The sequence below is a fragment of the Peromyscus californicus genome, unplaced genomic scaffold (genome assembly GCF_007827085.1).
Source record: "Peromyscus californicus insignis strain IS unplaced genomic scaffold, ASM782708v3 Scaffold_4__1_contigs__length_199733344, whole genome shotgun sequence".
In the NCBI taxonomy this organism is placed as follows: Eukaryota; Metazoa; Chordata; class Mammalia; order Rodentia; family Cricetidae; genus Peromyscus; species Peromyscus californicus.
In genome coordinates, this window is record NW_026294562.1 from 24,188,780 (window position 1) to 24,213,443 (window position 24,664).

The 24,664-nt window shown below is 47.4% G+C and overlaps 1 protein-coding gene across 2 annotated transcripts in view; it reads right to left on the reverse strand.

Annotated features, from left to right (window-relative positions):
- Positions 1-17,648, reverse strand: part of LOC128124527 (free fatty acid receptor 4) — a 92,508-nt gene extending 74,860 nt beyond the window's left edge. For both annotated transcript variants that reach the window (XM_052760931.1, XM_052760930.1), the window contains exons 1-2: positions 16,487-17,648; positions 6,292-6,420 (exon numbers count right to left, since the gene is read on the reverse strand). In XM_052760931.1, the coding sequence (XP_052616891.1) occupies positions 6,292-6,420; positions 16,487-17,053 (696 nt within the window). In that variant the 5' untranslated portion in view covers positions 17,054-17,648. The remainder of the gene's footprint in view (positions 1-6,291; positions 6,421-16,486) is intronic.
- Between the last annotated feature and the right edge of the window lie 7,016 nt (positions 17,649-24,664).

Below are 24,664 nucleotides of genomic sequence, written 5' to 3' on the forward strand. Positions count from 1 at the left end.
CACTGGAGCCCACTTTGAGACACTTGGATTCAGTGAGGGGATCCAGAGATTCATACTTCTCTTAAAGTGTCAAGGTGACTTTTGCTCACTAGGGCGTAAGAACTGCTAAGCCCACACAGCTGCTTGGTTTGGAGTTTGTCTCTCTAGACCTTTAATGAAGTCCATTTTTAAAACAGGCCTTTTGTGACTCACTAGATTCACAAGAGCTTCTGAAGGCCAGGAGGGGACCCTATTTCCACCCAGCACCCCTCTGCCATGCCAGACCACACCAGCTGGAGGCTGGCAGTGAAGGGGATTCCTGCTGGCAGAAGTTGGGGCCCCCGGGGTTTAGCCTCCTTTGTGCAGCTCATTGGCTAGTGTCCTGTGTCCTGGCGTCAGTAGTGTCCTGATTAGGATCATCAGACAGGATGAGAGGCCCCACCTTGTCCACCTCCGAAGAAACAAGAAAGGCTACTGGAAGAAAGCAAGGACTGGAGAGAGCATCAAGATTAACATGCGCAAGAAGCCCGATGGCAAAGGACGGGAAATGCCTCCCAACCCCCATGCCATAGCAAAGCATGTCCAAGAAAAGTCTGCCGGCCATATACACATGCAACACACAACCACAGGAGAGGTAAGTGCTATGTAGATTACCCATAAAGGGCTATAACACTAGAAACCCACTGTTGGGGTTTGGTTTTGTTTTATTTTTTTTGCTTTTTGTTGTTGTTGTTTGTTTGTTTTTACCATGGAAGCCTTCTCCCCACAGCTCATTAGGTCACTCCCATTCTCAGGAATGTCTTTCTCTTAATAATCTACCCCTATTTCTATTATTAATTATGTGTCCCTGATACAATTATGTTGTGTGATATTTTATTTGTGTTCTAACAAATAAAGCTTGCTTGGAGTCAGAGAAGCAGACTTCCTACCTCTTCTGTTCCTCCAACCAAAAGGGCTGAGAGCCTGTCTCAGCCCGACTTACCACTTCCTGTCCCTCTCTTTACAGTCCTCCAAACCTCTATGGTTAACTAGTGGCTAGCTCCGCCCTCTGACTCCAAGCAAGCTTTATTTGTCAGAACACAAACAAAATATCACACAACACAATTATTTGTCCCAGAACACAAGAACCTGGAAACTTCAACAGGTGCCTTCAGAACTCAGGACCCAAATCTAAGTCTATAACATGACCATGGACCCCAGTGGGCAGGTAGTGAGGGCCAGGCTTCGTGTTTTGTTGAAGTAGATTTTTGTTTCTCAGCTAAACTCTACAATAGGCAGAGAGATTTCCATCTGCAGGCCATGGAGTTACTGGTTCATTCAACAAATATTTACCGAGACCCTGCTATATGCTAAGCTTTCTTGAAGAGGCTGGACACAGAGTGAAAAGCAAAGGAGTCCTGCCCACACTGCACTCCCTTGCCCTGGGTGTGTGGCCAGAGGGAGGGAGAATAAGAAACACAGTTACAACAGCAGAGACATCGCAGCCTGTCATCTTTATGGTTGCTGGGTAAACTTGTAAATCTGGTAAGCGGCCAGCCTTGACAGTCTGATCCAAGGCACTTAGGAATTACTGAGAAGCTATTCCCTTGGGAAAACTGTCAATAGGAAAAATATCGCTGAAAACGTATGGCATGTCTGAATCACAAGGAAAGAGGAAGCAGAGAGGGTGGGGGGGGGCAAAAATAGTCATTGCCCAGCACGTGAAATGTTCCTGAAGGGAGATCAGGGTGGGAAGAGGCAGTTGGATGCCCACTCTGTACCATTGCCCAGGTCAGGACCAGCAAAGGTTAGAGCAGGGCTTCCTGCTGGGTGCTCTATGCAATACCAGCTGGGAGAGATGCTCTGTATGCACAAGTGGGTCCTGTGATCCGATTTATAATACTGCCTGGTTAATTCCTGCGCTGGGGATGTCCACAGTGTATTAGCATAAACAGGTTGTCAAGTCCCACAGCAGAGAGCTCCATGCAGCTAGCTCAGCATTTCTTAAGTTTGTTTGTGTGACTCTTTCTATACCCATCAACCCATGGTGCTCTAGAGAGCAACCTGAGTGGTGCTGCTTTGCAATTAAAGAATGGGGTAATGTGAGAAGAGCCCCTTTGAAGACCGGAAATGGAACCCATTGCAGTCAGTAGAGACAGGGAGGAGGCAAGACTGGTGGAGAAGGGTGGGGTGATAACTTGAATATTGATGTTCAGCAGAGTCTACAGCCGTGCTCCTGGCAGGAAAGGCCTGGGCAGGAGGGCCAGTTTAGTGTGTCCTGGCTGTGCATCTTCTCAAGGAGGAGATGCCAACTCTGAGGTCCTGTCCAGCCTCTGACACACTTACCAGCTTCTGAGGCACCAGCCTGACAAACACAGGCACAAAGTTGAGAGCTAATGTCATGGTCCCCATAGGAAAAAAATGGAACAATCAGTTTTAGGGATAGTATAGAATAGAATTTTCAAAAATCTTCTGTTAGTACTAGTATTGGGATTTTTCAGACATCTCGTCTGTTCTTTCTGTATTAATCAATCCATGCATATGGCTCCAGTGGAAACTGAGGCCCACATTAGTTCAGTGGCTTGCCCAAGGTTACAAGGTGGCAAAGACTGATCTTGAACATGTCTCATGGCTCTTTGTCCAGAGACTGCCCATTGCCCAAGCACAGAAACCCCACAGATCATCTTACTGTGCTCCAAGGCTTTGGGCCTCACTCATATGTAAGTATAAAGTGAGCACCTACAGCCAGCTCTGGGCATGCAGACACAACAGTGAACAAAACAGCCTCTGCTCTCGTGGAGCATGCAACACCTCAGCAGGGGGAGTGAGGGACTACAGCATGCAAAGTGTTTGGAGGAGAAACCTGTTAGTGAGAGATTGCTGAGCAACAGGGAATGCTTCTAGGGGAGAATTCTGAGGGAGTGAGAAGTGGTCCACACAGCAATCCAGAAAAGAGAGATCCTGGAAAGGAAATGACAGGGAGGTATCATGCCCTGAGGCAGCTGTGTGGGGGGGTGTGCAAGGGACAGTCTCCAGCCCACCTGGACATGAGACAGGAGGGAATTCAGGGGCCAGGCAGAAGGCTAACTGCACAAGACTTTAGGTAGGGGCTTTGGATTTGGTTCATGTATAAAAAAGCAATGGGTTAGCCGGGCGGTAGTGGCGCACGCCTTTAATCCCAGCACTCGGGAGGCAGAGCCAGGCGGATCTCTGTGAGTTCGAGGCCAGCCTGGGCTACCAAGTGAGTTCCAGGAAAGGCGCAAAGCTACACAGAGAAACCCTGTCTCGAAAAACCAAAAAAAAAAAAAAAAAAAAAAACAAAAGCAATGGGTCTAAATTCAACTGTGACCTATAGCACTCAGGGAGCCACTGCAAACCACACAGACCTCCTGCTGCACAGGGAAGCTGTGCAGGGCTCTGAGATGTGCAGGGCTGTGAGTTTACACTCAAGTGTGGGGGGAGCCTGGGGAGAGCACTGTTGTCCAGAGGACAGAAAGGAGGGCTCTCTCCCCCTCCTGGTTCTGAAGACGTTTTCTGATTTTCCCTGACGGAAAGACCCAGTCTTGAGATTGAGATTGCTGTGGATGGGGAATCACACAGGAGGGTGTGTCACACATGGAAAGGGGGCATACCAGAGCCCTCTTGACTTCTCCATGTCTCACGAGTGGTCACCAACAAGGGGAGCTTAGGCGCTGCTGCCCCTCCCTGCTCCCCAGCCAGTCTGCTCCAGCCATGATTTCTTATTCTTGTTCCAAACCTTGACCCACTGTTTAACCCCTGGGGAACCTGGGTGTTGTGTGATATTTGTTTGTTTGTGTTCTCACAAATAAAGCTTGCTTGGCATCAGAAGGTGGAGTCAGCCACTAGCTAACCATAGGGGTTTGGAGGACTGTAGAAAGAGGGGCAGGAAGTGGTAAAGGGGGGCTGAGACAGGATCTCAGCCCCTTTTGGTCAGAGAAATGAAGAGGTATGAAGTCACTGGTGGCTGCTCCCCTGCTTCTCTGATCTTTCCGATTTTTCTCTGACTCCTGGTTTTTAACGACAAGATAATTAGATTTGCACCTCACCCGGGTGAGGCAATTCCCTAGTATACTCAGAAGGAAGGGTTGGAAGAACAGCCCAGCAGAGTAGCATCTGCCATGCTATTCATGGCGGGCAGTTCTCACATACTTGCCTTATGCAGCTTCATACTAGAAATTAAGGCTGCCAGTTTGCAGATGATTGAAATGGGGCCCAGAGAATGCAAGTCGCGAGCCCAAGTAACCCAGCAAAGTAAACCAGCAAAGACTCAAAGCTAGGTGGTTTCAAAAGAACCTTCCAAGCCTCATATCTGTTCCCATGGTTCTTTGCTCTCCACTATACCCCTCACTGATCCTTGGTGCTTGCGCAATAGCTGACAGCTTGCTTTAGCTTCGCCTGACACAGAATCACTCTTGTGCTGTGGTGTTTCTTGCTTTAGAACACAGCATCATTGCCCAGCTGCCCCTTTGTCAAAGATCCTTCAAGGCAGATTATAACTTGCACACTCCTGAACCACACCTACTTCCTGCCAACATTCTGCACGTAGCACTCTTTACAAACCTCTGAGGTTTGGGTGTTGGGTGGGGCCATGGGGCCAGTCTGCTTGGGTTTAAATATTGAAGCTGACACCTGTAAGCCCCATGACCTTGGGTAAATTGCACAACATCTCTGGACCATCTTGTCTGAGAATCTTCTTTTAGGGTAAGATGAGTTGGTGCTTGCTGCACTGCATGATAAACACTACATGCATGCAGCCTAGCACAGTAGTGCATGCCTGCAATCCTAGTACTTGGGAGGCAGAGACAGAGGATTAATGCAAGTTCCAGGCCAGTCTAGTCCACATAGGGAGCTACAGACCTGTCGGAACTATAGAGTAAGACCCTGCTTCAACAAAACCAAAACAACACAAACATTTAAAAATTTATTCTATTTTTCTCTGTCCTTTTCTTTCTCTTCCTTCATTGTGATTTTATGATACTAATTAATTCTTTTATAACATTAAAATATGCCAAGCCATCCATTTCAGCCCCTGGAATTTGCCTCACATAGTAGAATAAGTCCAAGCTTGGATCCCTTCAGAGACGGAGAGTCATCTGGTGGGACAAGTCTGGCTAGAGAGTTAAACACCATCTCCCACAGAACCAGGGACTGGCAGTGTTAGGTGAGGTTCTGTTTGTAAGAAGGCTACAGATCCACAGCCATAAAGGGCCGTAAAATGGCCAGAAGGTGATCAGGGCCTTTTTAACACACCTGTTTATCATGACCCACACAAAAGATGCTATAAAACTAAGATTGAACCAATACACACTTCCAAGAGGGCTCAAGAGCTTTGAGGTAAACCTTATAAGTGGGCGTAAATATACATGCTTGTGTTTGTTGGGTGGCACCTTCCTTGCAAGTAGGATGCCTTTAGAGGCAGGAAGCAGAGGCTGGCCCATCTTTTATATGTCTGTGTACATACACTTACTTTTCTAGAAGACTTCATTTATTTCTGGTGCCACACACACTTGAAGTGGACCTTCCCAAGGAAAAGGTCACTGACCCATGGGGACAGGAAGGACTTCTGGCCAAGTTCTATTCTCCATCTAGGAGCCACTTTATGAGAGTGTTCAATTTGTGAGCGGAATACGTAAGCTGGGTGTGATTTTATATTAGTATATGATACTTCCATAAAAACAAATCTTACGAAGTAGACATTGTTAGTCACTGCTGGGTTTGTGGGAAAACAGTGGACACAACTCCAAAGTCCACAAAATGATTATATCATACCTATATGACGAAGGCTGTGTAACTCTTAACTAACAAGATAAGATACAAGAACTGATACAGAAAGATGTCCTGATACGGTGCTGAGTGAAAAAAAAGGAAGTTATTAGGCAGCAGTATCTCATATCTGAAAAGAACAGTGAACAGTGCCAACAGCCATCTGACCATCTGAACCTACACACAAGTATACATGGTGCTGTAATGGGGCAGAGACACAGCTGGGCCATTAAGGTTGGGAAGAGAATAGATTTTCAACTTCTGCATTACACAGTTCTGTGCCTGTTTTCAACTTAATGTTTTTATAACTCGGTAGTATTTTAATGATGAAAAGATTCACAGGAAGATAACTGATTTAGAAAACAAAAGCCAAAATAAATATACAAATTCTCATCCCTCACTGTTACAGGGGGTAGCAGAGGATCTGCACAGTGAATCAAGATTGCACTGTGAGAACCTTCAAGGTATCCTCTGACCCGGAAGTTCTAAGATTCTACTGGAAGTGCCCAGACAGAAGTGAAGTTCAGAACAACACTGAAACTAACATACCTGTAAAATTTTGGAGTAACTGATCACAATCACCAGTCCTGGCACCAGGAAGTTCAAAGTCACAAAAAACACATCCCATGAGATTTCTCCTATGCGGCTGGGCCAATCCAATGTGCAAATTGGAATTTCCTGTTTACAAAAGGGAAAACAATATCATTTAAACGCTGACTTCTTCTTTAGCCTTTAACCCAGTCCTAGTTTAGGGCTGTGGTACACTGTTACACTGTGTGTTACTCAGCTGCTGTGACAGTGAGCCCCAGAATCCATTCCTTCTCTGCCCATGACATTGCCTCGTACCGGCCCCTGTCCCAGGTGCCTAGGGTTACATAATTATAATTCTCTTTCTCCAGGAAGGCGCTGAAACTCCAAGTCCTAGGCAGGTAAGAGCTGGAGAAATTCCCCAGGATTGGTCCTTCCACTTCTCCAGGCTTCCACTTCTCCAGGCAAAGAGTGTTTGAGCCTTCTCTTCCAAGCTGGGTTCTTTAAAGAAGAGAAACTTGACCTCAGGGAGGTTACATAGACTGGAAGTCACATGCACATGCCACACACAAGCATTTGGAGACAGGATTGAGGGTCCAGTGCAGTGACACTTTGCTAAAGCAAGAGGGTCTGGGTGTTGTTTAATTGAGGGTGTTCAATTGCCTGAATGTGTCAAAGTCAGGTACACATGTAGTCCAGCTACTCTGACCAAGGCAAGAAGATTGCAAGGACCAAGCAGTTTAAGACAAGCCCAGGCAACATTAATAAGACCCTGTCTCAGGTCATACATGCATACATACATGCATACATACATACACACACATAAAATGGGGGCTGAAGAGATGACTCAGTGGTTAAAAGAACTTGCTACTCTTGCAGGGACCAGGGTTCAGTTCCCAGAACCTACATGACAGCTCACGGTTATCATTAACTCCATTTCTGGGGGATTTGATGCCCTCTTCTGGTCTCCACAAACACCAGGCATGCATGTAGGGGCACAAACATACATGGAGGAGGCAAAACATTCCTGTGTACCTAAAATAAAATTAATAAATCTTTAAAAAGCAGAGACACGAAACTCCAAAACAATAACAATGAACACCATACACACACACAAGCATACTGTCAGTCTGCCTCAAACAATAGGCCATCTCTCTTCAAGGAAATGTCTGGTGCCCAGACTTTGGAGCGCTATTCCTCCTGGGAACAGGACAGAGCCCTGAGGCAAACGCCTAGAATGTTCGAAAGGCATGGAGGCCTGTGATCGTGCTGTGTTGAATTCAAAAGTTTGATACTAACTACAAAACCAAGGTGTGAGGAGTCTACTGAACAGTAAAAATCTATTATTGTGACAGTTCCTTCCATTGAGTAAATATATCAGTGGAAATGGAGTATGAATGTGAATGTATCTTCCCACACCTGAACTTCTTGTGCCTGCTTGACAATAAGAACAGAGATATTTAGAACACAATTCACCCCAAACCCTCCCAAACATCAGAACACCTATTTAAGAGCATATGCAATGTAAAAGGTCATATTGATGAGTTTTGATATAGTATATGTATCTCTGCCACAGGCATCCATTCGATCATTTGATCAATAGTTATTGAATACTAAATACACTAGGAAAAATCATAAATTTTAACATTTGCCAATGTGAATCATAATTGAGCAAACTCAAAATGTTGTCAAATAGTTTCATACACAGTATTAGCAGAAAACAGAAGCATTTCATATTTATTGAACATTTACCATGCACCAAGAACTGCTTCCTAAATGCAGCAATGTTGTTATGCTTACAACAACCTTATTGAAACTCACATTATTAATTTTTCTATTTCATAGAAGAGGAAACTAAAGCTAGAAACATCCTTCAAGAACAACTAAAGGTTACTTGTTTTCACTGGTAACAAATAGCTCCAAAAAGTATTAAAGAAACATCAAGAGAGCTACCAATAACTGGGCGATGGTGGCACATGCTTTTAATCTCAGCACTTGGGAGGCAGAGGCAGGCAGATCTCAGTGAGTTCAAGGACAGTCTGGTCTACAGAGTGAGTTCCAGGACATCCAGGACCGTTACACAGAGAAACCCTGTTTCGATAAACAACAACAACAACAACAACAACAACAAAAGAGCTACCAATAAAACTTTTCAGGGCAAAAAAGTAAGGTAGAATGTTTTAACCATGCCAGATGTGGTGCCATGTGCATGTCATTTCAGCCTTAACAAGGCTGAGGCATGAAAACTGCCATCCTTGACTCCTGTGGGAGCCCACAGAGGCTATCTAAGTGAGAAATTACTCAGGGTCAGAGAATCTGAGCTTGCTTTACCCAGCAGGGCTGCATAATGAGATTATTTGGACACGGGCATGGTTACCAGGTGTTTGGAAGTGTCTACACTTGGCTGCACGGTGTGCTTTGATCTTGCAAGGGGGAGGTCTTTTGTCTCTCCCCTTGGCATGTTATAAAAAGCCCTTTTCAATAAAGCATGGGGCTGTTGGGTATTGATCCAGGCCCTCCCGAAGCTATCCTGTGTTTCTGTCTTTCTTCTTGTCAGCTAGGTTTCTCTTTCTAGCTGATATTTCCTATTCCTTTCTCCTCCACCTAAGAACCCTTCAAAAGGTAGGAGCTGGACTCCCACAGACTACACAGTGAGACCCTGTCTCAAAACAACAAAATAAAACATTTTAATCATGTCCATACATTGAAAAGGGAGATGAGGATGTTGCTTCCCTTTCCAGCCTTGTTAAATGGGTCATAAATGGGCTGGACACTCTAAACTCACTCCTCTCCTCCCACGTCCCCTGCTAATGGGACAGAGCTTGTTACATTGTTCCTCATTTTGATGAATGAACGGAGACGTGTGTGTCTCTCGGTGATCCTGAGTTCTGGCAGCTGTGTTCCTGCTGTTCCTGGACCAATCCACGTGGCCTCCAGTTTGTATTCAGTTCTCTGCCCACTATAGGACCCTCACTTAGCACACTGGAGTCCACAGGTATGGACAGGTGTGCTGAAACCTCAGTCACGAAGAAAGGCTTCAGTCCTAAATGGAATTTGGTTTCTAATTTCTATATTTGTGAAAGAAAAAAGGTATCTAAGGGTAGGAAAACATGACCTCAGAACTATTTCTTAAAGTTCCTAAGATTTCTCCCCAAAAGCCGCCTTCTGTTCCTGGGCCAATCCCTCCTGGCTTTATGAAACTTTATAAGAAAATGCATATGATAGAGTAAGTATTCTCCCTACATGAGGGAAAAAAATGCTGGGATTACAGATCTGTACCATCACACCTGGTTGATGCAGTGCTAGGAATTGAACACGGAGCTTCATGCATGCCAGGCAAGTGTTCTACCAACTAAGCTACATCTCCAGCCCCAGAATTTATCAACCTTTTTATAAGTGCTTTTGGTTAGCATACAAAGGAATGGATTTCACTCTGACATTCCCATTTTGTTCTCATTCAGCTCTCCAGTGCCCTCCCCATCCCTCCTCCTCCTTTTGCTGGTCCTTTTCTTCCCCTGAAAATGACAAATATTTCCTCCATTCTATCACCCTCTATTGCTCCCCCTCCCTCTTCCTTCAGTTACCTACATTTTCTAACTGTTGCTATGTAGTTTTGTTTTTTTGTTTTTTTTTTGTTTTTTTTTTTTTTTTTTGGTTTTTCGAGACAGGGTTTCTCTGTGTAGCTTTGTGCCTGTTCTGGATCTCACTCTGTAGCCCAGGCTGGCCTCGAACTCACAGAGATCCGCCTGGCTCTGCCTCCCAAGTGCTGGGATTAAAGGCGTGCGCCACCACCGCCCGGTGTAGTTTTGTTTTTAATGAGAGAAAAAAAGAGAGCTTGCTTGTAGGGAAAAGTGGTTATCAGATATCAGCTCATCATCAGAGTTGGGTAAACATGACCAGCAGCGACGACACACTCAGCCCGGGGAGCTTCCCAAATTCTTCTCATGAAGACACCCTTTGGCTTCTGATTTGTGGCTCTCACTACAGACAGGAAGTGTGACAAGAAAGGAAAGGGGGAACTGTTCGCAGTACCTTCTGAGCTAAGAGTCAGTGGGAATGATCTAAGTGACAGCTTCACACACTTTTCAGAAGGCGTTCTATCGCATCGGAGATGAAGTACAAGGTGATGATGCTCATTTCAAACCAGCTGGGCCAGTGAGATGGTTCGGTGGGTACAGGCGCTTGCTGCCAAGCCCGACTTCCTGAGTTTGATCCCTCGGACCCACATTGTGAAAGGAGAGAAGTGACTCCTGAAATTTGTCTTCTTCCCTCCACACATGTGCTGTGGCTCATGCATGCACCCACATGCACACACACACACACACACACAGTAAATAAATTTAAAAACTTTAAAGCTTAATTATTAAAACAACAAAAAGGCATCATGCCACCATTCACAGATCTGAGCAGATGTCGTAACTTTATTTCTATGAGAAACTCCATCTGACAAGTCACTTTGATTCTAGTCTCCTCTGACAGACTGTGATTTGCAGAGGAACTGGGCAGTGCCTGACATTGGAAGGTGGGCACATGATGTTATCATAGCCTCTGAACCTTTTCTATACATCTGAAATATTTTCTGGTTTCATAAAAGAAATTTGGAAACCAAACTGCTAGGCCTGACTGCTTTGCTGAGATCTGAAAGTGGAATTGGCAACACCAGCAACAGTATTTTAATGGGATCTGTTCATTCATCACCAGACAGAGTGCTTGGGCTAGTGTAAGGCCACAGTCTGATGAGCAAGGCTCTGACCCTGCCTTAGGAAGTCCAGGTACTTCCAGAAGCCAAAAGGGAGCTGTTTCAGCCATCTCTGGAAGGGAATGGGGGTGGCACTCAGATGTTGGGACCAGACAGGCTGAAGATGGAGGTTAAGCACAGCAAAGGGTTAAGTATGGCTGCCATCTCCCAGTGTTCTGCCCCTTCCGGTCTCCCCCTCCCCCTGGATGCCTCCTCCATTTCCATAGCTTTGTATTTGTTTGTTTTTAGTTCTAGAGATTAAACCTTCGATTAAACACACACACACTCGGCAAGCACTCCATCACTGAGCTACATCCTCAACCCTCCATAGTTTCTTTTGGCAAATGATCCATTCCAGTTTCCTGCTCAGTTAGTGTTCTCCCTAACCCCAGTCTCACTCCCAAAGGACACCCTGCAGGAGGTTTCACAAACCTATACAGTTTTGGCCACCCTCCCCCATATGACTCTACCTCCTGCATTACCACACTGGAACATGAAGCCGCCATTCTCTGGGTTTCCAGAACCTTCGTGCCTCCTGCTTCCCACCAGCTACACGGAAACTCTGAGGTCCTAGTAGCTATCCAAGTGTTCCCTCTCATTCTCACTAGCCTCCCTGTCCCTGAGGTCCACCTTGCTCTCACCAGGCCACCCTAGGCATCCTAAAGGGCGCCTCTGACTCTCCCGCTATCCCTGCCCATGCATCCAGCCCCTCCTCTGCTCGCTGCTACCCACAAGAGCCCTTTTCACATCCCTCTGAACCTGGGCAGTAGTCACCTCGCTTCCTGTAGGGACCCCACCACAGCATGCTGCAGTGGGCAAGAACCAAGCCCATCTTCTTTGAGGCACATGATGCGTGGCACACATTAGGGACTCAGTACCAAACTGCAGAATGAAGGAACTCCTGAGACTCTCTGGGGATGGGCATACTGTCCGCAGCAGGCTCTGCTCAAGTGCTGATCCTTCTCCACTTTGGGGATTTATTTAAATGCTGGTTCTCACCGCATCACTCCAGGGAACCCCTAGGTAAACCATCTTCCCTGTGCCAGCACTTCAACCAAAATAGAAGATCGCAAGACTGTTCTAAGGAATAAGGACTCGCCACTGGATATCTGCTCTTTTATCAACTTTATTTATCTATTTAGTTATTCATTTATTTTTTTGAGACATGGTCTTATGTAGTTCAGGCTGGCCTCTAACTTACTATATAGCCAAGGATGTCCTTGAACTTCTGAACCTCTCACATCTACCTTCCTAGTGCAGAATTCCAGGTGTGGATCACAGTGCCTGGTTTAGGTGGTGCTGGGGATGAAACCAGGGCCAGGTACACCAACAGAGCTACACACACACATACACACACACACACACACACACACACACACACACACACACACACACCCCTCAACTCTTTTCTTGAGACAGAATCTCACTAAATTTCCCAGGCTGGCCATGATTTTATGATCTCCCTGCCTCAGCTCCAGAGTGCTAGGACTGCAGGAATGTGCCAACACAGACTTCCAAAAGATATTCTCTAATATTTCCTAATAAAGGCAAGTTAACTATGGTCTCCTCAGACAATCCACATTCAACAGAAAGACAGGATAGCTTACTGACCTTGCATTATAACAAGGAAGGGTGGCGTGACGGGTCCACAGGGCATTAAGATTCATGAGTTCAGAGGCTGTGACACCCAGAAGAACCAGAGCCAGGCTATGTTCTGGAACTATTTTTGCCTGACTTTGGTTATTTCTTCTTTCAGAAAATAATAATGGGAACCCTACTTGTGGGGTTACTAGACCACAGACCACACCAGACTACAGTCTCGGGCAGTATCTGGGCCCATGTGCACTTAGTAAAAACACCTGATGTGTGTTTATGTGGCTTGTGGTGGGGTGGGCGGAGAAGGGTGCTCAGCAAATGTTTGTGGAATGAATGGACAGCATATTCTAGCCAAAGTGGACAGTCTTCCCTACCCATGAGTGTGGGTCACCACCGGGCCAGGGCCAAGGCAGGGCCACAGCACACACGGGCAGGCATCCCATTGGAGCAGACGGAGTGGACCTGGCTGTGAAGTTAGCGTTGCTAAGAAGTGTCCACCCTCTTGAAATGGCAGCTGGTTACAGCAGTTGGAAGAATTGTGCTGTTTGAAGGATGTTTAAAGGTTGATGCCCCAAGATAAGGAAACTAATAACAGCTAGTAATTCTTGAGCACTTAACTGTATACACACCAGGTGTTGGTCCATTTATCAGACACAAGTTCCCATGGCAATCTCATGCTGTTGATACCTGAGACCCATACTTCAAACAAGGAGAGCACTGCGGGTAGAGGCGAGAAGGCTTGCCTTCTTCTGGAGCAGGAACTGCTCCAGAATGTGAGTGAGGCTCAGGCTCCAAAGCTCACACTCAAATACCACACAGGTTAGAATTACTAGCATGACTATCAGCTCCCCTGGATGGCAAGGTACCCAAGTCTACATGGATGACGGTTGTGAGGGGTCTCATGAGAGCAGAGGCTCTCAGGGGAGTCGGGAGGGAGCTGTCTGTGCTCTCAGTTGGTGGGAAGGAAATAATTCTTCATCCAAAACCTCCATTTGTAGCATCCCACTGGGAAAGGCAAACAAGACCCACAAGCCGGAAGCTGTCAACCCGAGGACTGGAAAAACAGACATCTGTTATTTGTATTTATTTAGAGACTGGGCCTCACTCTGTAGCCTGGACAACCTCAAACTTATGGCAATCCTCCTGCGCCAGCCCCTTGAGTGCTGTGATTACAGAGGTGAGTTGCCACCCCTGGCTCTGCTAATTTTAAACGTGAAACTTGCCTCAGCCTAGACCAGATCCTTCTCTGCCATTTTCAGTCTTAGGCGGCTACACCTCCTCACTCTCCTGACGCTCACCCTGCCTACTCCTATTCATTTCTTCAACTGCTAAGTTTATAAAATGGAATGTTTCCCACAAAGCCAGGCCACAGTCTTTGAGGAACTGGGGTGTTTCTCTGTGTTAGGATCCCTTGGCATGAATACAGAAAATATGAAATGCACAGGTCCTCTTATTCTTAAGGGGACATGTTCTAGAACCCTCTACAAGATAATGGAAACCATAGGTACACTGACCCCTATATGCACTATATTGTATTTTTCTATAAATACACCCTTAGGCTAAATTTTAAGTTATGAATATGGCACAGTAAGGGATTAGCCAGAATGAAAAAATTGTAACCATAGACTGAAATAAAAGTTATTTAAAACTTAGGATTATTTTTCTGGAATTTCCACTTAATATTTTCTGACCTCACTTGTCCATGGGTTACTGAAGCCACAGTAGCTGAAACGGAGGGAAGTTAAGCCTCAGAGAAGAGGGGACAGCTGCATTCTACAGGAGAGGGATAGCTAACTGGGCAAAATGACTCATGCCTTGCATCCCAGCACTAGGGAGGCAGAGGCAGGAGGATCTCTGTGCGTTCAAGGTCAGCCTGGTCTACATAGGGATTTCCAGGGCCGTTAGAAATACATAACAGAGACATTGTCTCAAAAAGCCAAGAAAGAGAGAGGGAGGAAGGGAGAGAGGGAGTGAAGAGGGAGGGGGAGAGGGAGATAGAGAGGGTAGTGGGGAGGGAGAGAGACAGGAAGGGGAGATGACAGGAAAGACAGGGTGCCAGAACACTAGGACACTGTCTCAATTTTTTTTCATTATAAGTTTCCCCATCCCAACCCTACTACTTTCAATATCTAAGGCCCTGTCACCTGGCCCCTAAAACAGCATCGGCCCATTCTGCCCTAATGACTTTGCCCAAATGCTCCTGCAAAGACCCTTGAAATCCAGGAGGTGTTTTTTCATTAAAACAAGAGGTATCTAACCATGATCTCCACAGAAGCACCTGCAGTAACCTTCTGGAAGTGCCGTAGCAGGCTCCTGTCACACACTCCCTCCCAGGGGGATGAATACACAGTGAACAGCACAAGCAAGGGCCCTTTGCTCAAGCCCTGGGTACTGCATTAGTACAGTTTCATCCTGGGGTTTGGCTGGGAGGAAAGGAGACCTCCTCCTCCTCCCCCTTCTCCTCCCCCTCCTCCTCCTCCTCCTCCTCCCCCTCTCCTCCCCCTCTCCTCCCCCTCCTCCTCCTCCCCCTTTCCCCCCACTCCTCCTTCTCCTCCCCCGTGTTACTTGCCAGCTAAATAGGATTGTACCTGAATGAATTTTAAAAGTGACAGTACATCTGGGAATTTAAGATATCCTATTGGGTCTTAATTCTTGGAACCGAAATCTTTGTGTTAAGAACAAGAAATGCTTTAAGTTCTATGAAAAAAACACAGCACTATTGTTGTACCTCAGTGAAAGAACAGCTTAAACAGATAAGGGACGGCAGAGCCTTGCTCTTACTGGGGCGTCCAACATTTTGAGACTGTGACACGGCCCTTGTCATTTCTGTCAGGCCATCTTCACAGCTCTCCACATAGGTAGCCAGTTGGATACAGGTCGGACATGCCTGTGGCCTAGCTGATTCCTCTGGTGTGGAGTTAGGCCTGAGCGTTCACTTATACTAGAAGTATCTATTTGGCCTGCCCTGATGCTCCAAGCCTGGAGTGAGATAGACACCTTGGTCTCTTCCAGGCCAGCAGTACCCATCAACTCAGCTAACCCTGAACTCCCTGTCCCCACCCAGGGAGACATAGCCACAAGCATAATTATATGTTCTTTCATGAAGTGCCACAGGGCTGATGGATTCCCGCTCATTGGCCATTCAAAGTTATTATCAATCCAGCATCTCCCTCCACAGTATTCCACACAAGAAACAAACTACCAAGAACAGGTTTGTGGTTTGATTTTTTTTTTTTTTAAGATACCATTTACCCAGGATGTCGCCTTCATCCATCCCCCCCTCTCTATAAAAATAAGCTCTCCGCTGGGTTTAGGGTTCAGGCGGTCACACAAACAGTGTTTCTGGTCACAGTATGTTGAACTCCAGAGCAGGAACCCCTCCCCCAGGCGACATCCCACCACTGTAGGACGGACGGCTTCTCTTTGGTACTGTACTTCCAAGTAATAGCCCAGCTCGAAGGGAGATGCTGGGTGCCCTAGCTTCTGTAAAATACGTGTGATAATAACAGTAGCGTAACATCTGGAGAGAAAGTAGCAACTCCATGAGGAGCCATCTTGCACCCTGCTATCCCATCTGGATGTAAGCTCCCATTGCTTAATTAGCCTTATAATAGTCGCTTCATTTTGCAAAAATCTGGGAGTCCCTTTAACAGCATTTGGAAGGATTTACTTACCCACTTGGCACTGTGGGGAAACTGACGAAATTTAACTTCGGAGCATTGGGCAGTAGGCCTGCCCAAAAGGATTCAATTCCACAAACGACCTATTACTGTTACTAATCACCATCATCCTAGCTCACCGCTTTGGTCAGATCCTCCCCTCTCCACCCCAGCCGGCCCCGGACACCGGTTGCGCTGCAGGCAGCCAGCGCTCAGCGCTCACCTGGTCCCCTCCGGGAAGGCGCTGCGGGACCACGCGGAACAAGATGCAGAGGGGCAGCGCGGCGAGCGCTGAGTAACCCCAGATGAAAGCCAGCAGCGCTGCCTGCGCCCGCCGACCCGGGCCACTCAATCCGCGCTGAAGGCGCACGATGCACACCATGCGCTCCAGGCTGACCGCTGCCAGCGTCAGGATCGTGACGCTGCCGCTCATGGTCATCACGTAGAAGAGCAGGTGGCAGACGATGGGGCCCAGCAGCCAGGCCTCGGTCCAGCGTACAACGAGCACTAGAGGGATGGCGCTAGTGAAGAGCAAGTCCGCGCAGAAGAGGTTGAGCACCAGGCTGACTGTCGCCCCGCGGCGCCGACAGCGCGCCACGAGCACCAGGGCACATGCGTTGCCCAGTAGTGACACCACGAAGATGAGTCCCAGGACGGTGGTCTCCACGACGCTCAGCACTAGCCGGTGGTCGCCCTTGACATCGGAGAAGAAAGGGAAATGGGTACGATTGACTTGGTCCAGGGTGCGCGAGGGGCCAGTGCCCGTCGTCTGCGCAGACTCAGGGGACATGCCGGGCGCCCGGCCGCCCGCCGCAGTCTGCGAGAGCGCTCATCTGCGAGGTAACTGAGTGCCAAGGCGGGGGAAGAGGGAGGGAGGAGGTTGCGACACCTCCCCTCTGGCCCCCTCCCGCCTGAGTTGCCCAGGCACTGGGCGTAGAAGCTGCGTCCAGGGCGCACCGGAACGAGGAAGTGCCTGGCAACACTGGCTTGAACACTGTGGGCGGGGGATGTGGCCACCAAGGCCTCAGACCCTTGGGCAGTCTGAGAGCTCTTAAGCCTCCCTCCCCCAGTACAGCCTTCTTCACCTTTCATGGACAGATTATTGGGAGCCCCTTTATCCACCCACCTGTTTAGCTACCCTTGATTGAAGAGTGTCAGAGTTGAACTTTGGAAATGGTGTGGACCTGTGTGGTTCAAAACGCTCTAAAGCAACTTGTAAAGGGCCGGGATTTATTTGATTTTAGAGTGAGTTAATCTCTGTATATCGGTTTGTTTGTTTTCATTGGTAAAATAGGAATTACTTGGCCTGAGAGTTTGGATCCTTAGTAGAGCCTATACCTAGCACTTATGAGACCCTTATTTGATAACCAGCATGGAAATGCAGGGAGGAGGGAGGGGGGAGGGAGAGGGGGAGGGGGGGGAGGGGAGGGAAAGAGGTCCGGTGCACAATCAAGCTGTAAATGTGCCTCAGGCACAGGGCAGTCTGACTCTGTTAGAGGAGAAAACAGCCTCAGCAAGAATGACTTATCCAAGGTGGCCTTTGGTGACTCATATAAAATCTCAGTCCCTCAGCTTCCTCCTTGCCACCATACCACCTACAACGCTTTCTAGTTTCCTTCTCTAGAAAATGAGGTAATTGGAGAATTAAAAGTGTGCTTGGGGCTTGAGGTCTAGACACCACTTCTCCTCTAAGAACTCCAGTCACCTATGACCTCATGCCCTCTCCCTTTACCACACTCCCAGGCCTCTCCCTCTGCCCATTGTGCCTGGTGGTTGTCTCTGTGTGATTATGAAGAACAGCGTGTGCCTGTTTGACGCGGTGTCTGGAAATGCATGCATTTGTGCCTCTGCTTATCACCCACGTGCGAGTACACAGTGTGACTTCTAACGTGAGGTGCAGATCCCATGTCAGTGGGAGAGGCTCAGCTCGGGCTTTGACTAGCTTCGAGCTGGAAAGTAGAACCAGGTGGATTTGGGACACGGTTGAAAAAAGGCAAAAAGATTGAACTAAAGGAGCCTCAGAGATGGGATTTTGGAAACTGTCTGATTGGGGTCAAGAGATACTAGTTCTGTGCAGAGAGGAGGGGTGAAAGAGAGGGAGGGAGGGAGAGAAAGAGCAGAGTGGACAATTGTAAGGGACACTTTCATGTTCTGTATCATAAAGACACACGTGCACTCTGTATTGTAAAAAGGAATTATTCTGGATTAACTACCCCAGCCCAGATGCCCCTGGAGGAGTTCAAGATTGATACTAGCAGACACTAGACTCAGCATTTCACCAAGTGCCTGAGCCCAAACAGTCCCAGAATGAGGAAGGAGTTCAAGACATAACCAGAAAAGCACAGACATCACAGTTCCCAGGATTGTGGCTGACTACCTGACCAGAGGGGCAAAACTGGGCTTTGTCACACACACACACACACACACACACACACACACACACACACACACACACACACACCGATATAATCTGCTGACCAGAGGTAGAATTATCCAACACATCTCTAGGATGTTCCTCTGCTGTCTTCTCAGACTGCCAGCTTTAGAGGATGCTAATCCTATCCCTCCTCTCTGGAATCTGCAAGTCTAACTAACCAACTAGGGCAGCAGGGCTGGCCTAGAAGGACTTCACTATCAACGCCCTCTGGGGTTTCACCAGTGGCAAAATGATGTGGCCAGAGACTCCTAAGCCTTCTCCATTCGTATCACCTTTGAGTGCCCCTAGACTAAAGACCCACTTGATCCAAGACTGCATGTCCTACTACAGTGACAACTTCCTGGAATAGGTGTACCTTTGCAGCCCTGACCAGCTTTTCAAAGTCAGGCATCAGGTTGGGCGCCACCTGCCTCTTTTCTCCTACATAATGATTTCTGTGCACCATCTGCTCTTTATCACAGTAACCCCTGAACACCCTGCTTCCTAAAGATGTGTAAGCCTAAGGTTAGTAACCTAGAGCTTCCCTGGGGCTAGTGGTGTGTGCAGAATATAACATAACTACTTCCCTCAGATGCCTGAGCACCAGTGGTCACTGGTTAAGAACACGGGCTTCGAAACTAGTCTGCTGGGACCACGATCCTGACCATACAATTCACAGAGTGATTTTGGACTTCTTCATCCTTCAGTGTTCCCACATATGAAAAGGGGGTGATGACAGCAGTTTGGGAAGATCAAATGAAGTTTCTATGTATGATGTATTTTGCAAAATAGTCACACAGGGGATATCAGGTTCAGCTCTTTGCTCAACACAGTATATGGACTTATGAACCGATGAGCCCACTCACTTTGCTAACAGTCTCGATCTCTGAAATTATTATTTGAAACCCTTCCACTCGCGAGTTACTCAGGCTTGGAAGATAAATTGCCCTGGTTTGCAGCCTACTGTGGTGATTTGAATGAGAATGGCTTCCGTAGGCTCATACATTTGAATGTGTGGGTCCCAGATGGTGGAACTATTTGGGAAGGATTAGGAGGTGTGACTTTGGAGGAGGTGTGTCACTGAGGGTGGGCTTTAAGATTTCAAAAGTACAGGACATTTTCCAGCGTCTCTTTCTCTGCCTTGTAATTGTGTCTCAACATGTGAGCTCTCAGCTACTGCTCCAGTGCCATGCCTGCCTGCCTGCTGCCATGCTCCCCACCATGATGGTCATGAACGAACCCTCTGAAACTGTAAGCAAGACCCCCAACAAAATCTTTCTTTTGGAAGTCGTCTTGGTCATGGTTTCTCTTCACAGCAGTAGAAGAGGAAGATACTTACCTATAAAAATCACCTTACCTTTATGCTTATTAACACATTTGAGTTTCCTGCACGTTGAGGCACTGTGCTTGGAATCATAGCAGTGTGACTCCCAGAATCCTTACTTCATCACACTAGAGTGGTGTTGCCTAATACACCACTGGGTGTATTAGTCCATGTTCAGTTGCTGTAATGAAGTACTGAGACTGGGTACTTGAGCTTGGTTGTAAAGACTGGAAGACCAAGGCCAGGCTGTCCCATCTGTCCAGCCTCTGGTGAGGTCCTCATAGTGGATGGCGATGGCAGGATTGATTTCAGAAGATGTCACATGGCAAGGCCAGAAGCCAGAGCCGTTCTGTAGTGGGGCTTGAACTTTTACAACTCACTCTCACAGGAACAAACTGGGGGTCCCACAACAACTTCCCAGGGCAGTATCCCCAATGGCCAATCACTTTCCGTTCTTAAAGGTTCCAAAGGCTCACCAAGGCCCCAACACATGAAACTTCGGAGAACACAATGAAACTATATCACAATGATAGCACCAGGGCTGGAGAGATGGCTCAGCAATTCAGAGCACTGACTTCTTTTCCAGAAGACCCGGGTTCAATTCCCAGCACCCACATGGCAGCTAACAACGGTTCTGTAACTCCAAGATCTGACACCTTCACACATACATGCAGGCAAAACATCAATGTAAATAAAATAAAAATAAAAAAGTTATTAAAAAAACAAAACAAAAAACAAAGTCCATAGCACCAGGATGCTTGGTGCCACGTTTTTGTTGTTGCAACTCGTGTGTGTGTGTGTGTGTGTGTGTGTGTGTGTGTGTGTGTGTGTGTTACTGGCTTCTAGGGGGATGGAAGCCAGTGATGCCACTGACTGTCCTACAAGGCACAGGAAGGTCCCCACAACAAATAACTATCTACACCCAGCTCTTGGGAGACTGAAGCACTGTGATTGTTGAGTTCAAGGCCAGCCTGGGCCTCTCTCCAGTTGGTGAGAGAGGTGGTAATGCTGAGGTCAAGAAATCTTAGTCTCTTGAAACTTGACAAGAGTACTTCTTCCTACTCTCTGCCCTGTGGTAGAGTCACATTTAGTTATGAAAGCCTAATGTGTTTGTCATTTCTGTCATAGAGGTTTCACTACCAGCTCTGGAAACCCTTAGCGAACCAGCTGAGGCTTGATGTGTGCTATGGCACCAGACTTCCACGCTGTGAATCCCCTTCATCCACCCAGCTATGTAGAGTCATCGGGGCATCTACACCTTCCGTAGACACCCAACCAGGAAACCGTGGGCTGAAAGTCAGCTGATTGCTCCTGGCCATTAATTACTATTAGCATGCTCTTTTGCCTCTTCCTCTCTCGGGTGGAACCATGGAAACAAGACAGGGGCCCACCAAAGGTAAATATGGACAGTAGGTTTCTGAGCTAAAGGAAAGTCCAGCATTGTGGATGATTTTGTCCCTCTTGGCCTCACATTTTCAACAAAGCTGGGGGGCGGGGGAAGGTGGGGGCAGAGAGGACTTTTTCTTTGCGTAGTTTTATTTCTCTTCTTGCAAAAAATGTTATCAAGTTCACATGGCAATGCTTACTGCTCTATCTATCACTATCTTTCTCACCTCGCATGCTTTCATCAAGTGTCAAGGGTGCTCTCCCTGTCTACACTTGCTTCCTGTGCTATTATTTGAGTTTGAATACCACTCAGAGCCTTGTCCATCGGAGATCTCTTAGGTTCCTTGAAGAAAGCACAGTGAACACTGGAGAGTAGGGGACCTGGGGACGCATCCCAGGTGCTAGAGTGCTTGCCTGGCACGCAGGAGGCCCTGGGTACAATCCGAGCATGGCTAAAACCAGACGTGGTGGCACACACCTGTGTCTCAGCCTTTTGAGAAGGGGAGGCATGAGGATCAGGATATCAGGGTCACCTTCTGACTACATAATGAGGTCAAGGCTGTATATGAGACCCTGTCTCAAAACATAAAAGCCAAAGTAAATTTCCCGAATGGAAGAGGCAGGAGGAACCTTCTAAAGAGTGCGAGATGCCCACCCCACCCCACCCCACCCCACCCCCGTCTCCACTCAGGGGCTTGGAATCCTATCCTGAGAAGATGGGGCAACAGAGGTAGGAGGGAAAGGAAAGTGTTTTTGGGGGGCGAGGGTTGGGGGTGGGGGACCACACACTCTGCCTGCTGCTCTGCAGTAGATCCTGACTGCAAGAGGAGAGACAATAGATGGCAGCTTGGAACCACCCAGGAAAGGAAAGGTACACAAGGTGATGCTCCTCCATGCCTCAGGCCCGTGACATGCCTCAGGCCCGTGAACTTAGACCTAAAGCTAAAGGAAAGAGGTAGAAACTGAAACACGCAGAGGCTAAACCCAAAGTGATGAGCTGCCTCTTTCTGAATTATTCACAAGTGAGAGGCCAGGGCAGGGATGTGAAGCACAGTGGTCACAGCTAGCCCACCACCTTTCCATTAAACACAGAACCTGCTCCGAGCAGGCCTGTGAGGAGGAGGCATCGCCTCTTCAGAGTTAACACAGCCAAGGCTCCGGGGTTGGCAAGCAGGACCTAGCTGGGTTTAAGCCTCTACAAACAGCCCGAGGTTGCTATTTTCTGCAAGGTATAGCCTGCATACTGGAGAGAGGTAACTCTGCCTTCTTGCTGTTGGGTTTTGTCCAAACTCTCCAATATCATTCTACTCTGTCACACCTGGGTACCAGGTGGGCAAGGGCCCTGTGTGTGTCCCACTGACCTGACTGGGGTATTTCCCCAGGCTCATTGTTGTAGGCATCTCACTGAGGAGATAAAGAAAGGAGAGCAAGGACCAACCCTTTAGCAACCATAAGGATTGAGATGGCCCCCCTCTGGACAGTCCCGCCTGACCCCCATCATGGAGTCCTGGTGTGACTCAGCATTACCTCCCTTGGGATAGAAAGGGTTAGGACCAATCCAAAGAGGCTGCTGCTACTCTCAAGAGGCCCCAAAAGTCAATAAAGGGGAGCAACCTCCGTTGCTGAGGTGACTGTAGGGAGAGGGAACTGAGGAGCGGGCCAGGAAGGCAAATAAAACAGTAACCGTAGTAACAAGAATAGTATGAATGGCCTTCGCTCAGGTGTCATGACCTTGTATGTGCCTGGCAGTCTCAAGCACGTCCTTGCGTTATTTCATTCAGTGTTCACTACAGTCCTGAAAGTGTGCTGGTTATGAAGCACGGTTGCTCACTGGGAACAGGAGGGAGACCCAAAGTCCCAGCCTCAACTGTGAAGCTGTTTGCATTTGAGACCTGCAGGGAAAGGGAAAATCAGTTTTCTCTACTCCAAATCCAGAGTGTCCCCGGGTCTATCAGCCATACTTGGCAGGTCCCATGCCCAAGATGACAAAAATGAACTCCATTTTTGTGTGTGTGTGCTTTTTGTTTGATTTTAGTATTGTTTTTGTCTTATTGAGTTTTTATTTGTTTGGTTTTTGATTGCTGTTTTGTCTTTTGTTTTTTTGGGTTTTGTTTTTTTTTTTTTTGAGAGAGAGGGAGAAAGCATGAAGTTGGATTGGTAGGGTTTGGGAGGAGCTTGGGGAAGAGGAAAAATATGATCAAACTATATTGTATAAAAAAATTTAAATAAATTTTTAAAAATTAAAGGATAAACACAGCAGCTGGAAGTCGAGGCTTATCCTGAGACATGACCAGTGCTCGGACTCTGCCTTTCATGAAAATATGCATATGTATATGGAGATAAAATTATTAATCATACAAATTAAGGGAATTGGGCCTTTGCATATTTAAGGCTGTGTTGTATGCATGCATGCATGCCTGGTGTATGAGATGTGTGTGTGCGCAAGTGTGCACACTGTGCATGTGCTCACAGGGGCTAGAGGAGAACATGCAGTTTCCTCCTCCTCTATCACTCTCCACCTTATTCCTTTCGAACAGAGTCTCTCACTGAACCAGTTCAGCTGGCATCCAGCAAGCCCCAGGAATCCTCCTGTCTGTGCCCCACAGCACTGAGGTCACAGGCATGTGCATCCATACCTGACTTTTTAAATGGGCACTAGGGATTTGAACTTAGATCTTCATGTTTACATAGCAACTATTCTTATCCACTAAGCCATCTCTTCAGGCTATTTGTTTGTTTTGTAAGATTTCACTATGTAGCCCAGCCTGGCCTTGAATCTGTTATCATCCTGTCTTGGCCTCCATACTCTGCAACCAGTGCTGAAATTACAAGCATGAGCCACCGCCCCTAGGTGGGAATAGATTTACTGAAATAAGAAATCTGTCTTTGGGGAAAACAAAGTCTCTCTCTCTCTCTCTCTCTCTCTCTCTCTCTCTCTCTCTCTCTCTCTCTCTCTCTCTCTCTCACACACACACACACACACACACACACACACACACACACACACACACACACCTTGGAGAGTGGGACCCATTCTCTGTGGCTACTTGGGACTACTGTGAAAGTAGTTCATTTGGGAAAAACTGAGTCCTTCTGTCAACAATACCAAACTTGCTGGCCATGAGGACTGAGATGGCCCCCACTGGACAGCCACGCCTGACCACTGTCAGTGAAGTCCTGCTGTGACTGATCTCTGCCTCACCTGGGTGTATAAAGGGTTAGGACCAATCCAAAGAGGCTGCTGCCACTCTCAGGAGGTAGGTCCTTTTTGGAAA